This window comes from Macaca nemestrina, chromosome 2, assembly GCF_043159975.1.
Source record: "Macaca nemestrina isolate mMacNem1 chromosome 2, mMacNem.hap1, whole genome shotgun sequence".
Classification (NCBI taxonomy): domain Eukaryota; kingdom Metazoa; phylum Chordata; class Mammalia; order Primates; family Cercopithecidae; genus Macaca; species Macaca nemestrina.
Genome location: NC_092126.1, coordinates 164,390,735 through 164,409,671, shown reverse-complemented (window position 1 = coordinate 164,409,671; position 18,937 = coordinate 164,390,735). Strand labels below are relative to the sequence as shown.

At 42.1% G+C, this 18,937-nt stretch overlaps 1 protein-coding gene across 1 annotated transcript in view; it reads left to right on the top strand.

Moving 5' to 3' along the window:
* Positions 1 to 18,937, top strand: part of LOC105470344 (Rho GTPase activating protein 31) — a 123,220-nt gene that overhangs the window by 74,468 nt on the left and 29,815 nt on the right. Inside the window, exons 3-6 of the mRNA XM_011722208.2 lie at positions 609 to 753; positions 13,023 to 13,105; positions 14,091 to 14,198; positions 14,883 to 15,025. Of these exons, the coding sequence (XP_011720510.2) occupies positions 609 to 753; positions 13,023 to 13,105; positions 14,091 to 14,198; positions 14,883 to 15,025 (479 nt within the window). The remainder of the gene's footprint in view (positions 1 to 608; positions 754 to 13,022; positions 13,106 to 14,090; positions 14,199 to 14,882; positions 15,026 to 18,937) is intronic.

Genomic DNA, 18,937 nt, shown 5'->3' with positions numbered 1-18,937 from the left:
AGAGGCTGAGGCAGGAGAATCACTTGAACCCGGGAGACGGAGGCTGCAGTGAGCCAAGATTGCGCCACTACACTCCAGCCTGGGTGACAGAGCGAGACTCCATCTCACAAAAAAAAAAAAGGTTGATTAAAGTTCTCAAAGTTTGGGTTTGAGTCTCCAGATAAAACAAGGTCGTTGATATGGATATATGGAGATGAGCGACAACAACCTGACCTACCCTAGTTTCGGTCTCTCCTGTAAGAAAGGGAAATTCATTTTGAACAATATTTTGGAAAAACTGAAAGCTCAATAGGACTTTTTGGCAAATTGTGTTGCTATTTCCCCAATGTTCGTAACCAAGACTGCAGACATGATGCCATGGGAAATCCATTTGTGAATGAGCATTGTGTCTTTCTCATCACAGCAGATTTTGCAAGGAAGATCCAAACCTGAAATGGAAGTCTTCCTGTGACTTCCTCGGGCCTGCAGTAGAAGATCTTTTTGAATTAAGGTCAAAAATATAGTCAGATCAGCAGTTTAGGGTCTTTTTACCCCTAAGCAGCCAAGCAGCTGCTGACATGGAACATACACTCCCTGGGATTGTTATGTCTCCGTCTGTGTTGTTTCAGGCAAGAGTTTGGCTCAGATCAATGTCCAGATCTGACAAGGGAAGTGTACCTCCAGGACATCCACTGTGTGGGCTCGCTCTGCAAGCTCTACTTTAGGGAGCTGCCCAACCCCCTCCTGACTTATGAGCTCTATGAGAAATTCACGGTGAGTGTTTGGATTTCCATTATGGTTACTGGGTGGGATGCATGGATGGGCCAAGAAGAGTTTCAGCACTAAAATAACAATAATAACACTCACCAGATGGTTGACATTATCTTAGCATGGTGAGGGAGGTAGGATAATATGGTAAGGAAAATAGGGTAGTGGAACTGTTTGCTAAATTTTTCTTTCTTGAATTTTCAGAATCATGTTGTTTGTTTTAAGAGCTGGGTTGAATTATCTCCATGTTTATTCAACTGAATGTGCCTTATTGTATAGGGAGGAAACTGAGAACCCCAGAAGTAAAGTGGCTGGCCCAAGGTCACACAGCAGAGGCAGGACAGGAACCTGAGACTTCTCATGCTACACCCTTTGCTAGCTTTTTTATCAGATGATTCCCTCTGTGTTTCTTTTGTGGGCTGGGGAAAGAGGTGGGTGGGTAGAGAAGGGAGAGGGAACAAACAAATGTCAAGAGGGGTCAGAAAGCTGGGAAGCAAAAAGAATATGAGAAAAACAGCCAAGAGGGAGAGCAGGATAGGACGGTGAGTTGGGCTGTTGGAGAGGATGGATGGGCATTAACAAAACACCTAAGTAGCAGCTGTATGGTCACCAAATAGGGCACAGTAGAAAAAAGAATAAATGCTTACAGGGTGGCTGTAGAGATAGCGTGAAAAACATGACTTGAACATTTGGCAGCATGAGAGAAGGTGTAGAGTAGGCAGAGGGCTGGGTTTAACCAAGGTTGGGGTTCATCTGGCAAAGAGGGATGAGAGAGATGAGAGCGTGTGCTGGGGACATTGAAATAATTGACCATGGAATTTAGTGTAGATGCGAAAGGAAGTGAGGGCACAAGGTAGATGAGTAACAGTGTAAAAGTAGATCATCCCAGTGAAGTCAGTGGAGTGTTGAAGTATGGTAGTTAGAGGGAGATGTTTGAGAGTGAGATTATGACGAGGTTACGGTTTTGGGTAAGGACTAGATCTAGTCACCAACAGTGGGAGGGATCGTTTCTCATGGCTCCTATAATAAATTTATTTTGAGTATATGAAAGGTTCTTCAATTTGAAATGATATAGGAATAAATGAATGGTATTTCTTAAAAATGGGCTTGGGCTGTAAAAATATGTTTAGGAGTTTTCAGTGGTACAGGGAAATATTCAAATGACAATTGAAGAAAAACTAAATGCACAACTGTATATTAAGAAAGGATTAAAAGGAAAGATGTTCAAAAGACTAAAAGACTAACAGCTATTCATTTCAGTGATGGGATTTCAGACAGTTTCTCCTGTTTCTTTAACTTTCATAATTTTGCCCACTATTAGTTTTTAGCAAACAACAACAACAACAAAAATCTTCTGGTTATATATACTTAAAGAATTTTAAAAAGGGAAAACAAAATCAAGAAATAGGGAGAGAAATGAAGATTTAAAAAAAAAAGAAAAAAATAGTCCAAAGCACATAAAAAAATGGGCATAAATGTTGACCTCTAGAGAAGTCAACATGTACCAGCTGGCATAGGTTAGGGGACCCCTTTCCTTTAGATCTAAGGCAGAAGGTAAAGAAGCCTCCAATCTGCGTGGCTAAGTTGGAAATAATGGTATCCCCTACCCATGGGACCACAGAAGAGTCTTTCCTAGGAACCAAGAAGGAAGGTGTTGTGAGCTTCATGTGGCTCTGTCAGATTATAATCACTTTCACCATATGTAAGTATTTGGTCATTTTAAGAGTAATCCTATTTAATAATAGACACTATGAAAAATGAAGGAAAGTAAAAAGGAACCATCAGTCTGTCTTCTTAAAGACCAAAGACAATTACAGTTAACATGTTGTCGATATTTCCTTCCATCTTTATTCTTTCCATAGTGTTTTTGCTGTGGTTTGTGTTTTGTTTTCCAAAATCAAAATAAAATTTTATTGCAAAAGTTAAAGTAATACAGAAACGTATAAAGGAGAAAGCATAAATCTCAAGTCACCTGAAATTCCATACCTCAGGCATATTTGCTATTAACAGATGGAACTATTAACTATATCTGTAGTAATAAATGTTAACAGATCTCACCACACACACACATACACAAACACACACACACACACACACACACACACACTCTCACTTGTCACTACTACATATTGCTGTTTGGGGATGCTTTTAATTCAACAGTGTGATCATCTTTCTGTGTTAAGAAATACAGGAAGACACTGTGTTTACAGCATTCTCTCATGTGTGCCATGATTTCTGAAACCAAGCTCCCACTGATGGACATTTAGCTTTTTCATTTCTCAAGACGTTCCTTTTATAAACATTATAATACACATCTTTTCACCTATATTTTTACACTATTTTTTATTTGTTTATATCCTTAGAGAAAAATCATTGAATTAGATTTGCTGTGTAAAAAGTTCTTGTTTAAAATTTTGTCACATATTGCCAGTCTGGCCTCCAGAAAGACAAGGAATGCTCTTTTCCCTGCAGACTTTCCAACCCTGGGTATTTCCAATTGGTTAAATTATTTGTCGACCTGAATTAACTAAAAATAATACCTTATTGTTGCTTTAATTTGTGTGTAAGACTTTATTGTTTTCAATAGAGTCGTAATCCTCTTATCAGTACGATATTACCATCTTTGAATATGACAGAATGGAATATCATTGTGTTAATGAACTGAATCAGTCTAATTTCTTTTTTTTTTTTTTTTTTTTTTTTTTTTTGAGACGGAGTCTCACTCTGTCGCCCAGGCTGGAGTGCAGTGGCCGGATCTCAGCTCACTGCAAGCTCCGCCTCCCGGGTTCACGCCATTCTCCTGCCTCAGCCTCCCGAGTAGCTGGGACTACAGGCGCCCGCCACCTCGCCCGGCTAGTTTTTTGTACTTTTTAGTAGAGACGGGGTTTCACCGTGTTAGCCAGGATGGTCTCGATCTCCCGACCTCGTGATCCGCCCATCTCGGCCTCCCAAAGTGCTGGGATTACAGGCTTGAGGCACCGCGCCCGGCCTAATTTCTTTTAACTAATATCTCATTCTATTATAGTTGGGGGTAGATAGGAATTCTTTGTCTGGAAACTTTAGAAATACAATTTTTCCTTAGCTCTTGTCTACAGGCTCAGAATGAAACCCGTATTTATCTCTCCCCTCTCCTGTTCCCTGATATTGCTAATCATTCTGTTTTCTCACAGCAACTGAAAAATACCAAGGCAGCTTGTCAACCTGCCATCAGAGTTGAAGGAAATCTGACATTGTATTTAAACAGTTTATTTGACACTAAAAAACAGGGATGTTTTGTTATGACAACTAACTCTATATACATAGGACCTAGTGAAGTTAACTATGTTGGAGAATGTATCATTTAATAGATTTCTTTGATCACAGATAATATAAGCAAACCCTCGGAAATAGCTCTGTTACATTGTCATACATTCTCCCTATAGTTTACCCAAACCTACTTGCACAGCTAAAGTAGAATAATACCTGTTTTTAACTTTTATTTTAGGTTCAGGGTACATGTTCAGGTTTGTTATATAGGTAAACTTGTGTCACGGGGGTTTGTTGTACAGATTATTTTGTCACCCAGGTACTAAGCCTACTCCCAGTCAAGTAGTCCCCAGTATCTGTTGTTCCTCTCTTTGTGTCCATGTGTTCTCATCATTTAGCTCCCACTTATAAGTGAGAACATGCAGTATTTGGTTTTCTGTTCCTGCATTAGTTTGCTAAGGATGATGGCCCCCGGCTTCATTCATGTTCCTGCAAAGGACATAATCTGATTCTTTTTTATGGCTGCATAGTATTCCATGGTATATATGTACCATATTTTCTTTATCCAATCTGCCATTGTTGGGCATTTAGGTCGATTCCATGTCTTTGCTATTGCGAATAGCACTGCAGTGAACATACGTGTGCATGTGTCTTATGGTGGAACAATTTATGTCCCTTTGGATAGATACCCAGTAGTGGGACTGCTGGGTCGAATAATAGTTCTGTTTTTAGCTCTTTGAGGAATCGCCACACTGCTTTCCACAATGGAAATTTTTTTACACTCCCAACAGTGTATAAGTGTTCTCGTTTCTCTGCAACCGCACCAGTATCTGTTATTTCTGACTTTTTTTTTTTTTTTTTTTTGAGACAGAGTCTCTGTCTCATCGCCCAGGCTAGAGTGCAATGGTGTGATCTCAGCTCACTACCACCTCTGCCTCCTGGGTTCAAGCTATTTTCCTGCCTCAGCCTCTTGAGTAGCTGGGATTACAGGCACTCACCACCACAGCCGGCTAATTTTTGTACTTTTAGTAGAGACGGGGTTTTGCCATGTTGGCCAGGCTGGTCTCGAACTTCTGACCTCAGGTGATCCACCTGCCTTGACCTCCCAAAGTGCTGGGATTACTGGCATGAGCCACCACGCCCAGCCTATTTTTGACTTTTAGTAATAGCCATAGAAGAATATCTTAATGGAATGATGAGAGAATTAGAAAAAATATTAACGGACTAATAATATTAATAATGATAATAGTCATCATTAGTTGAGTGCTTACTATATGATAAACTCATGATAAATATTATTTCATTTAATTCTCAGAATAACCCTGTGAGGTAGGTTTTATTGTCTCCGTTATACAGATCATTAAAATGTGGCTCAGAGTGACTCTTGCCTGGGGTGGTATAGCTAGTAGGTGGAGATAAAGATTTAGTTCTGTCTCGTAACTCGCACACTACTTAAAAGTAGAGTTAACGACACTTAATTAAGGCTCAGGTATTAAATAACTTAATATGAAATAAAATAATGAAGGAACAATGCCATAAACAGTGCTAGGAAAATTGGCTATCTATTGCAAAAGGAGGAAATCAAGTTTCGTCTTTACCATTTAGCAGATTTCAGGGTGGAGAAGGGCTTCCTAACTATAAAAGCAAAGGAAAAAAGTCACACACACACACAAAAAACTTAAAAACTCTACTACACGTAAACTATTTTTCTTTATAAAAATATATTAACAAAATTAAAAGGCAAATGACTAAATACAGGAACTATTTACATAAAGGTGACGGGGATTAATGTTCTTTAATTATAAGGAACCTATCAATAAAAAGAAGTAAAACACATAATACCTCACTAGACAAGTAAACAAAGGACCTCGATAGATAATTTATAAAAAAAGAAATTGAATTGGGCTGGAGTGCAGTGACGCGATCTCAGCTCACTGCAAGCTCCTTCTCCTGGGTTCACGCCATTCTCCTGCCTCAGCCTCCTGAGTAGCTGGGATTACGTGCGCCCACCACCATGTCCAGCTAATTTTTGTATTTTTAGTAGAGACGGGGTTTCACCATGTTGACCAGGCTGGTCTCAAACTCCTGACCTCAGGTGATCCACCTGCCTCGGCCTCCCAAAGTGCTGGGATTACAGGCGTGAGCCACCACGCCCGGCTGAGACTGTTTTTTTTATAGTTTTCTGTTGGAAGTGTAAATTGGTTGGACATCCCCGAAAGTCATATGAAATTACTATCAAGAATACTAAAATGCTCATATTCTTTAATCCAGTAACTCTATTTCTAGGACTCCATTCTAGTGTGACGATCAGATTGGCACACAAATAATTGATGTACAAATATGTCCATTGCAATATTACATATAATAGCAACATTTTGGAGAGTACCTGTCTAACAATGGGAGATGATTTAAATAAATGATAAATCTATTATTGTTCAAACTGTGTAGCCATGAAAAGTCACAGTTTTGAAGAATGTTTACTGACCATATGATATGGTTTGGAGGCTTGTCCCCTCTAAATCTCCTGGTGAAGTGTAATCCCTAATGTTGGAGGCAGTATCCTAGTGGGAGGTGACTGGATCATGGGGGTTGATCCCTCATGAATGTCGTGAATAGCTTAGCCTCATCCCCTTGGTGATGAATGAGTTCTCACTTAGTTAGTTCGTGTGAGATCTGGTTAGAGTTTGGGACCTCCCACTTTGCTGTCTCATGCTCACTCTCTCACCACGTGGCATCACCTGTTCTCCCTTGGCCTTCCACCGTGACTGTTGGCTTCCTGAGGCCCTCACCAGAAGCAGATACTGGAACCATGTTTATACAGCCTGCAGAATCGTGAACCAGTTCAACCTCTTTTCTATGTAAATTACCCAGTCTTAGGTATTCAATATGGTTTGGCTCTGTCCCCACCAAAACCTCATCTCGAATTGTAATCTCCACATGTCGAGGGAGGGACCTGGTGGGATTGGATCATGGGGGTGGTTTTCCTCCTGCTGTTCTCATGATACTGAATGAGTTCTCACAAGATCTGATGGTTCAGAAGTGTGTGGCAGTTCCCCCTCAGCCCTCTCTCTCTCACTCCTGCTCCGCCGCGGTAAGGCCTGCTTGCTTCCCCTTCACCTTCTGCCATGATTATGTTTCACAAGGCCTCCTAGCCATGCTTTCTGTGAAGCCTGTGGAACTGTGAGTCCATTAAACCTCTTTTCTTCAGAAATTACCCTGACTCAGGTAGTTCTTATGGCAATGTGAAAAAGGGCTAATACAGTATTCCTTCATAATGACACAAAAACAGACAAACACACCGTAATATCATGTTAAACAGGGAAGAAAGCAATATCTGTAACTAAATAGGAAATGAAGCCAGTGTTTATGTTCGCTGCTTGGAGGCCTGATCAAACTGCTGCTTTTGTTTTTTGTTTTGTTTTGTTTTTTGCTTCACCTGTAAGTAGGTTAGTAGTAGTTATTTCTGGGTGATGTGATAAAAGGGGATTTTTTATTTTCTGCAGATTTCCTACTTTAATTTTAAGTACATGTATTAGTTTCCTGTTGCTGCTGTAACTAATTGCCATAAACTAGATGACTTAAACAACGGAAACCTATTCCCTCACAGTTCTGGAGGCCAGAAGTCTGAAATTGGCCTCACTGGGCTGAAGTTAAGGTCTCAGCAGGGCGTGCTCTCTCCAGAGGCTCTAGAGGAAAAGCTGTTCCTTGCCCTTCCCAGCTTCTGATCGCTGCTGACATTCCTTGGATTGTTGGTGCATCACTCCGTCTCTGCCTCCAGGGCCACATTGCCTTTTCTTCTTCTGTCTGTGTCAAATCTCCCTTTGCCCTGCTCCTACATAGATACCTGTGACTGCATTTAGGATGCGACCAGATAATCAAGGATAATGTCCCCACTCAACATCCTTAATTTAACCACATCTGCAAAGAGTCTTTTCCAAATAAGGTAACACTTACAGGTTCCAGTGACTAGGATTTGATATCTTCGGGAGCAGTTATTCAACCTACTACATTTCATTTTTATCAGAAAATAACACCATTTATTTTAGGAAAAAATCAGTTTTGTTCAGATTGATCCAGCTAAAACTATTACACCCAAAATAGGAAAACTTTGCTGACATGAGATTTTTGGAGAAGGCCATTAAGAGAGGTATTAAATTATGTATTTGCCTTTTTTCTTTTTTTAATTAAACTTTTCATCTGTCAGAATGTATATTTAATTTATATCAAAATAGTATCTTTTTAAATTTTTTGAAATTTATTTATTTTTAGAGATGCACTCTTGCCCTGTTTGCGAAATGTGGAGTGCAGCGGTGTAATTATAACTCACTGCAACCTCAAACTCCAGGGCTCCAGCAACCCTCCTGCTTCAGCCTCTGGAGTAACTAGGGCTACAGGTGTGTGCCATCAAGCCCTGCCTGAAATAATGTGTTTACCCATCAGTCTCCCTAGGTTAAATTGTAAGCTTCCCGAGGACAGGAATTGTGTTTATTTTATTTATTGCTGTGTTTCTCTGCTCCCTAGCTACTGGAAAATGTTGTAACTGTTACTTAGGAAATATTTACTGACAGATTTGTTGACTAGCAACTCTCATTTGAAATGTCCCTTAGGGCCAGGTTTGGTGGTTTATGACTGTAATCCCAGCACTTTGGGAGTCTGAGGAAGGCAGATCACTTGAGGTCAGGAGTTTGAGATCAGCCTGGCCAATGTGGTGAAACCGCATCTCTACTAAAAATACAAAAATTATTCGGGCATGGTAGTATGCGCCTGTAATCCCAGCTACTTGTGATGCTAAGGCAGGAGAATCGCTTGAACCCGGAAGGTGGAGGTTGCAGTGAGCCAGGATTGCGCCACTACACTCCAGCCTGGGTGACAGAGTGAGACTCCATCTCAAAAAAAAAAAAAAAGGCAATGTCACTTAGGGCAGACAACTAACACCTTGCAATAGGTAAAGTCAGGCTGGTTGTGAGCTCAAGATGGTGCAAAGGGGAACAGTAGCCAATTGTCTTGGTTTGCCAGGGACTCTCCCTGTTTCAACACCGAAAATCTCATGTTCCAGGAAAACTGTCTTGGGCAAACCAGGACATTGGTCATCCTGCCGGGAGCCCAGAGTCAAAAGGAGCTGCCTCTGCAATGCTGGTGTTCATCACGATGGGGAATGAGCCCAGGATGCTGGTCTGGAAGTGTGGCCCAAATGTGGCTATTTAGCATTTTCAAGCACAAAGCAAAATACTGACTCATTCACTTAATCCTTCCATTCAACAGTGTTTATCGGGCATCTACTACATATATTTGGCAGGCACAGTTCTAGTTGTGGAGATTTAATGGTGAATAGAGCAGAGAAAATCCTTGTGCTTGTGAAACTTACATTTTAATGGAAGGGACAGATGATACACAATGTAAGACATAGACCCATAATGTGAACAGTTGATAAGTACTGTGAAGAAAAATAATGCAGGGCACAGGGGAGAGAATGATGGGGACTCTTCTTTTAGACAGGATAATCAGAGGTCTCTTTAGGAGGTGGCATTTGAACAGAGGCAAGGATGAAGTGAAGGAACAAATTGTGCAAGTATCTGGGAAAACAGGGTGCCAAGAAGAAGCAGCAGGTACAAAGGCTTTGGGGACAGCCGGGATACACTGGGCTTGCTTAGGGGACATGTGGAGGCCAGTGTGGCCTGTATGGAGCAAGGCAGGTGGAAATGATGAGAGACGGAGCAGGGGAATTTGCAGAGGGACCAGCTCGGTTAGGAGTGCTTGCTTCCAAAGGTGTAACAAAGACGTAGCTATAAAGAGTGCCCTGAAGGACACACAGTGGTTCCTCTGGAGTCTGTAGTTGGAAGGAAGGTTAACTTTCCTTGTACATTCCTTTGGATGCTTTCCTTTTTTTTTTTTTTTTTTTAAATTATGTGCATGAATTACATTTTAAATTATGTGCGTAAATTACTTTTTAAAGGTCTAGTAAATAGCTTAAAATACCTTAAAATAATAAAAATGGTTTGATAATTTTAAAGTAATGAATAAAAAGTTAAAGTTGCAGCTGGGGTGCTGTTGGGGGAGCCTCAGACTGTGTCGGGCCACCCTGGTGACAGGGCTGCCTGGGCAGCAGGACTTGAGCTCAGGGACCGTGGTCGCTTTGAGTAAACAGAAACCCAGAGTGAGAATCCTACTACAGAGGACAAGAGCGCAGCCTCTGCTAGCGTCCTCCAAGGGCAGGAAGCTGGCCTTATTGATACTGATTTGAAAAGAACAAATAGTCACAGATTCATCTTAGATCTTTTAAGATTTAACCATTAGCCATCTTGGCCTGACTAATGCTGAGTGAAATTCTCTTATAGGCAAAAAATTGGGGTAGGTAAAATTTCCACTCCCATCCCCCAGTTGGCCAGCTATGGGTTCTGTGGTCCTAATGGGAGAACATAGAGAAGCTCAAAATAAGGTAGCAGTGGCCAGGCCCCTCCAGAAGGAAAACCTGGATTTAGAAAGCTTCCGGAGAGGTTTGGGGTAGGATGGGGAGAGGTTGCAAATAATGAAATAAATGCCAGTCCCAAATGGGACCTGCAGGCATCCGGGGATGAGCCTGCCCCGCCTCTTGGAGAACAAAGATGACTAACAGCTTCCTAAAATATTAAAGGAACTTTCCATGAGGGTTGTTAAATTGACCTACACCTTTATTCCCCAGACACATTTTTAAAAGGAGGGTGGGGTTAGTGGTACAACATATGTGAAGCATGAGTCGGGCTTTGCAGAGAGATGAAGAGAAGCTCCCCCTCCCGTGGCCCTGTGTGCACAGCAGAATGTGGGAGAGTCCACAGAGCATTCCGGCAGCCCTTCCCTCCCCCAGAGCTTCTCTCCCTCGGCTCCCCGTTGCAAGGTTCTCACTGCCTTGCGGAGCCAGGGTCCTCTCCACAATCATGTTTTCCAAATGACAGCCCCAGGGAAGAAAAGGGAGGTGTCAGGGTGCTTACCGGAGGCCCCATTCTTGCCCCTACCCTACACCCTGCGTATCTCACAAAGCGAGGATTGCGGCAGCGATGTTGCTTATTCTGGGCCTGGTCTCAGGCTGGCAAACCCACCAGAAGACTGGAACGCCTGTGACTGTAATCCTCCCAGTCCCACGTTTTTCCCCACCTCTGCTTCAAATGTGAGACCTCAAGATTTCCACATAGAGAAGTCGGATTGCCTTTAAAAATGGTGGGCTTCTGTATGTTTGGTTTACTTCAATTAAATAAAAAAGGTAAAAAAGAAAAAACTTGGTGGGCAAAGCCCTGACCTGCTGTCTCACACATACTGTGTGCCAGGCACTGTTTTGGACACAGGGATTCATGACGTTCCTGCACTCACAGAACTTATGTTCTAGCAAGGGAGACAGACAGTAAACAATAACTCCAATAACTAAGTGTATTCTTGTAGTGTAATAACAGTGAGTCCTGTGGGGAAAAAGTGGGAGGGATTGGGAGGCCCAGGCTGGAACAGAACCTCAGTGGTCTCCTCTAGGCTAAAACAGATCACACTCAGCTGGTGGGTCGTAGGAACTGAAGATGCTGGTAAAATTAATTCCCTTCCACTTTTCTGTGCCTAAAACTTCTCATTACTGCGAGTGTGAAATTCAGTATTTACATGCAACAAGCACACGGCAGCTAAAGGTTGAACAGAGGTGAGCAACATAAGAAAACCATCACCTCGTTAGGATCTTATTTTGGGTTGTATGGCAAGGGGCAATATTTATCAAATTAATTAAGATATTCCATGATTGTACCTTTTGTTATGTATCAATCTAAAGCAAGTTTCCAGCACTGGGAGGAAATATAAGACTACGTGATGTGTGCCTGTGAATTCATGATCTTAAAGCCCCTTTTAAGGTACATCTTGATCTAGGTGGGTTACCCAGGTGTATACATATGAAGTAAACTCATGAAGCTATCGTTTAAGATCCACACATTTTTAATATACATAAATTATATCTCAGTGAAAAATAAAAGATAGCTGTGGTTACCATGGACCTTAGGCTCAGGCGCTGCTCAGATGCTGGCAGTTCGTGAGTACTCACACTGCAGTGGGAGGGGCCATGAGCACCGCAGGACAGATTCTCAGAACAGGGGTCCAGGGCTGGGACCAGGGGAATCTGCCCAGGGATGCCTGCATCGTGCAGCAACCCCCAGCAGGCAAGAGATGGACATGGGCCAGCCTGTAATCACGTTGCCTTTATTGCTATTCCTGCCTCTCCTTGAAGGCACTTGGGCTGATGGGGGAACAAAATACCCAGACAGCAAATAACTGGAGAGCAAGTCTGGGCAAGGCCACCAGGTTTCAGGGACTATCCCTGCCAAGAAAGGCACGTCTTCCCTGCTTCCTGGCTTCTAGGACAGGCAGCAGCTGAGTCCTTGAGGTCATGGAGTAGTCACGGGATAGGTAGGCAGTAGCTGTTTGCACCCACAAAGACAGCTGGCTGAGTGGACTTGGCACCACCCTGTCATCTCCATCTCATTCTGTATATGTCTCTTTTATTTATTTATTTACTTGCTTGTTATTCATTCATTCATTCATTCATTCATTCATATTTTAGGGATGAGTTGCACTATGTCGCTAGGCTAGATCCAAACTCTCGTGCTCAAGCAATCCTCCCACCTCAGCCTCCTGAGTAGCTGGGATAACAGGCATGTGCCACCATGCTGGGCCTGTCTCTCTCTCTTTATCTCTCTGTGTGTAAGTCTCTGTGTCTCTCTACCCCTGAGACACACCCGAGATTCTACACATTCTTACCAGATGCCTAGCAACCATCTCAGGATACCCAGAGTCCCAGGCAGCCCACCGCCCCCTGTGCACACACGGTGAAGCCCCTGCACACACATCCAGAACCGACAGAAACTGTCGTGGGTTGGTGGTTTTCATAGTAAAGTGTGCCTCTTGGAAGGGTGATCTCTAGGCATGGTTGTGAGGCTGGATATGAGGGCTCAAGTGATTCCAGCACATGCAGATGGCCGTCTCCACTCTCAGGCACTCACCAGGCTGCCTTGTGTTCTTCTCCACAGGAGGCAGTGTCGCATTGCCCTGAAGAAGGCCAACTGGCCCGAATCCAAAATGTTATCCAGGAGCTTCCTCCATCCCACTATAGGTAAGAATGGTTGGGGAAAGAAACGTGTGGCTTCTCAATGCAGTGTAATACCAAAGAGACAGGCTGGCATCATGGAAAGGAACCAATGTAGTGGACAGTAGCCAGTTTAGGCTTTCCCGAGGGCATTTTGAAGTGGGTGAACAGGTCACTATTATCAAAGTGAGTTGGTGTCTGACCAGGAACATTGGCAGCAAGGAGCAGGCCATCTCCAAATCACCTGCAGGACACCCCTCAGAACCCCTCAGGAAGTCATTCCGATGATGCATACTAGCCTCTTGGTGGCATTCTTGGTTCATACCCAGATTTGTAGCATAACCAAATCTATGGCAACCAAGATAGCTTTTCAGCATGGGTTGACTGTGGGCTCTTGAGCATTGGCTGATTGTTCTATTTGCTCATTAGTACCATCCCTATCATCATCCCCCACCCTTTCATTTCATTCTCACAGTTTAGCCCCTAATTTTGCCACCTTTCCCAGTGTTCCCTATGCCTGCCCATCTTTTACAAGGGGGCAGATTTTGATGTGGTATAAGAAAGAACTTCCTAATAAATGTTGTTTATCCGTGAAATTAGCTCCCTGACAAGTACCAAGATCCCTGTAGCTGGGAGAATTTTTATTAAAACAAGCCTAGAGGAGAGCCTATTTCAAAACTGCTTGAAGCCATCCTACCCTGGTTGAAAAGAGGAACAAATGGCCACTAAGAGCCTCCGGGCTATGAGGTGCTGTGATTCCCTGGTTCTGTCTCCGACTGGTACTCCAGGGGCCTCTGACAAGATGGACCCCCTTCCCCACCCTGGGTCAGTGTGCCTAGGGCCAAGAAAATTACTTCTGGTCAATCTTGACATCTTCCCAATATTCCTTCCAAATTCAGTAAGATAGAAATATTTAGAGTCTCTTAAATCCAAATTTAGAAATTATCTCCATATGTCAGGCTTCACACGGACACTGAAGTTTCTTACTTTGTCAAAAAACAAACCATTCTAGGACCTTGGAATACCTGATTCGACACCTGGCCCATATCGCCTCCTTCAGCAGCAAGACCAACATGCACGCCCGGAACCTGGCCCTGGTGTGGGCGCCAAACCTCCTCAGGTAACCACTGTACCCTCCCCTTGTCACCACCCCGGGGGGCTCAGAGCAGCCCCCGATTGAAATGAAGATTGAATTCTTCACATTGAAGCCCCTTTAAAACAAATCTGTGGCTTAAGTGGTCATTTATAACACATATAGAATTAAAGGTGATTTAGGCGATAATAGCCTAAGCTCTCTGTCTGCTAACTTGGAAACTCTGAGTTCTAAAGACATTTTTGGCTACAGCTACAATATGGCTGAACTTATGGGTCTGTATGTTACAATTTCTTGAAAAGGCCTTTATTGTTTTGGGGCTCACTGGCTTGTTTTGGTGGAGTCACAGCTGGCTACAACTTGAATCAGCTGCTTCATATGATTTAATAGATGAAGACCTGCTCCACAGAACAGGTAGGTGGGAGTGGAAAGGCATACCATGCAGGAAACGAAAGTCCATTTCTGTATGTGTACGGGATAGTGTATATAGTATTGCAATGTAGAGTACCTGGTAACTGTTTCAAATTTGTTCAGTTTGTTGGGTTTCACAGCCTTTGGGGAGTTCCTTTAATTGGCCCTAAATAATTAAAATATTCTATAAACTGTATCAATTTAGGAGATGAGGCTTGTGCAAAAGGCCTACTGGCTCCCCTTGCTGCTTTAGGTTGTAAGGCAAACTCACTCACTGAATATGTTTCTTCCACACCGTAGGTCTAAAGAAATTGAAGCCACTGGTTGCAATGGAGATGCAGCTTTCCTTGCAGTCCGGGTCCAGCAGGTGGTGATTGAGTTCATACTGAATCATGTAGATCAAATCTTTAACAACGGTGCACCTGGGTCTCTGGAGAATGATGGTAAGGACTCCTGCTAGCATATACCCCACCAGCCTATCCTTCTTTCTTGCAACTAGTGGTGGGATTCAACAGAAAGTGAGGGTGGGCTTAGTTCTAGTTCTGAGTGTTGGCTGTGTGTATGCTGACTACTGCGTGTCAGTGTCTGAGGATCGTGCATATATACATCTGTATGTGTGAAAGGAAGCTATGGCGTGCTTGCATGTGGCTTTAGCATGTTTCTAATCAGTCATATACATGGCCTATCCTGTGAATGTGGTATGCTGAAATAGAACTAGAATAATGTTCTACTAGTTTTAGTGAGTTCTTAAACTCCAAGTTATTTTCTAAAAGAGGTACTGCCAGCATTCTTCTCCCTGACTGTTAGACTTCATCTTTACTTTCACTGTGTTTCAGAAGACCCTTATGCCTTCACCTTGAAGTCTTAGAGGAACAAGTTAAGAGGCAGCGTGTTCATACTCACACATATATTCAGAACGCATTCTCTTCTCAATAATTTCTTGAATGCTTTGTTCTGCGCTGTGCCAGGCAGTAGGCATACAAAAATGAGTGTGTTTGTGGGCATCTTGTAATGAATATAATGAGCCCTAGGAGTGAATTAAACTCCCATGAACCCAGTTGGTAAAGACCAGAAATCTTGCTGACTAAGAAGCTTGGTACATGAGAGTGGTTTTCCAACATCAGTGTAAATCAAAATTACCTGATGAGTTTGTTAAACCAAGGTTACTGGACCTCATCCCCAGAGTTTCTGGTTTAATATGTTTGGAGTGTGGCTGATAATTTGCATTTCTAACAAGTTTTCAGGTGATACTGATGCTGCTGTTCAGGTCCACACTTGGAGAATCACTGGTGCATAAAAAAAATATCTGCAATATATTTTTTAGCTGATCAAAGAACTCCTTTCCAGTTTGTCCAATATTTTGGAAAAACCAGTTTTCAGAATAATCAGTTGCAATTAGTATCAAATTTTGATTCCTGGTATAACTGTTCCCATCCCTACCCTGTCCTCTATGTAGTTTATGACCATTTAAAAAATTATTTTATCTACATAACATAAAATTCATCATTTTAACCACGTTAATGTGTAAAATTCCGTGGTTCTTAATGTAGTCACAGAATTGTACAACCATTACCACTGCCTAATGCCATACTATTTTCATCAGTCCATAAAGAAACCTGTCTTACTCCGTTTTGTTCTGCTATAACAGAACACCATAGACTGGGTAATTTGCAGTGAAAAGGAATTTATTTCTCATGGTTCCAGAGGCCGGGAAGTCCAGAATCAAGGGGCTAGCATCTGGTGAGGGCCTTACCTTCTTGCTGCGTCCTCCTATAGTAGAACATGGAAAGTTAAGAGAGTGTGAGATAGGGGGCTGAACTTGATTTTATAACAAACCCACTCCTACAAGAATGAACCCACTCCTGCAAAATGACATTAATCCATTTAGAAGGGCAGATTCCTCATGACCTAATCACCTCATAAAGGTCCCACGTCACAACAGTGTTGCATTGGGGCTCAAGTTCCCAACACATGAACTTTGGGGAACACATTCAAACCATAACAAACCCCATACCCATTTAGCAATCACTTCACATGTTCCTCTCCCCACAGGCCCTGGCAACCACTAGTCTACTTTCTGTTTGTATGGATTTGCCTTTTCTGGACATTTCATATCAATGGAATCATGCAATATATGGTCTTTTGTGACTTTTTTTTTTTTTTTGGATGCAGTCTCACTCTGTTGCCCAGGCTGGAGTGCAGTGGCATGATCTTGGCTCACTGCAACCTCTGCCTCCCAGGTTCAAGCCATTCTCCTGCCTCAACCTCCTGAGTAGCTGGGATTACAGGTGCCCAGCACCACACCTGGCTAATTTTTTTTTTTGTATTTGTAGTAGGGAAGGGATTTCACCATGTTGGCGAGGCTGGTCTCAAATTCCTGACCTCAAGGGATCTGCGTGCCGTGGCCTCCCAAAGTGCTAGGATTACAGGTGTGAGCCACTGTGCCTAGCCGACTGTTTTATTTTTATTTTTCCTTAGCATATGTTTTCAAGGTTTACCCATGTTGTTGTATATATCAGTACTTCATTCCTTCTTATGGCTGAATAATATTCTGTTGTATAGATATACCACATTTTTATCCATTCCTTAGTTTGGGTTGTTTCTGCTTTTTATGATTATGTATAATGCTGCTGTGAACATTCACGTACACGTTTTTGTTTGAATATATATTTTCAATTCTCTTTATTATATATGTCAGAGTGGCTGGCCTTTCTTTTTTATTTCGACTCTCCAGTTATAGATTTTTTTCTTTTAAACTATATAAAAGGTTTTTTGAAAGTAAAAGAGAAGTAATATGCATACATTTATTCATTCACCCTTTTGAGCCCACAAAAAAATTTACTGAGGATTTACTCTACAGCGGGAACTATTGTAGGTTTTCCACATGCAGCATTTCACTGATTTATTTCAGCAAACATGATAAAGTCATTATCAACCTTATTTTATACATGAAGAACAGAGAACCAGAATAGCTTACTTAGTAACTTCCCAGAGCCACCTAGCGAGTAACTTGCTGCATGTGGACTGCTGAACCCAAATCTTTTAGCCCACGCTCTTTCCTTAACTCTATTCTGCCTCTGTGAGGAAAAGAATACGAAAATAGATAAATAAATCATTGTGGAGAACTAGGCCTTTTGGGAAATATTCTTCTGGACAGCAAATCCCATCCATGACTGTTAATGTTAAGGCTCGTCCTAATTCCAACCTGAAAATGCCTTTTCTCTTTATGGCTATTGCCTTAACCATCTTTTTGTCCTGCATATTAAAATCCAGTTTTCTCTTTAGCCTTTAACTCTGATTGCCTCCAGTGCTCATTGTTCACATACATTTCATTTAAAGGTTCTTATTATATAAATTCTTACTGAGTTTGGTAAAGTGCCATACTTAATATTTACACAAAATGGAATTGTATTCCCTATTCTCTGGAATTTTAGATTTGCACAGAGTTCTGCTTCAAACTGAAAAGGTTTTAGAAGTTGTCTTAGTCCATTTGGGCTGCCATAAAAAAATACCATGAACTGGTTAGCTTATAAGCAATAAACGTATTTCTCTCACTTCTGAAGGCTGGGAAGTTCAAGATCCAGGGACCGGTAGATTCAGTGTCTGGTGAGGGCCCATTCCCCACAGTCGGCACCTTCTCACTGTTTTCTCACATGGGGAAAGGTGAAACAAGCTCCCTTGGGCCTCTTTGATAAGATCACTAATCCCACTCATTAGGGCTCCACCCTCATGACCTAAAGGCCTAAAGGCCTCACCTCTTAAAGGCCTTACCTCTTAATTCTGTTGCTTTGAGGATTCTATTTTAACATATGAATTTTGAGGGGACAGAAACATTCACAGCATAGAAGAAGGCATTGAATCCAGTAATTTTATTTGATAGATGAGAACACTGAGGCCAAAGAGATTGTGATATCTCTAATATTCACTGAAAAATAAATGTGTATTGAATATCTCCTATGAACTAGGTGCTGTTCTAGACACTGGAGACACATCAGTGCACAAAATGACAGAGACCCTCTCTGGCATAGAACTATGGTCTGGTTGGGAAGACAAGCAATATATACCTTTACAAATAAATATATTATCACTTCAAAGACAATAAATACCAAGAAGAAAACGCAGCAGAGTAAGGCAATAGTCAGTGACTTGGGGGTATGATTTTGGGACAGAGTGGTCATGGTTTCTAAAGAAGTGATCTTTGAACTGAGACCCGAATGACATGGGGAACCAGGCATGTGAGGATCTATGAGCAAATGTTCCGAAGACGGAGAACAGAGGTTGTAAAAGCTGTGAGGCAGAAAACTTGCGGTGTTGCAGAACATTGGCCAATGTGGCTGGAACCAATGTGGCCTTTA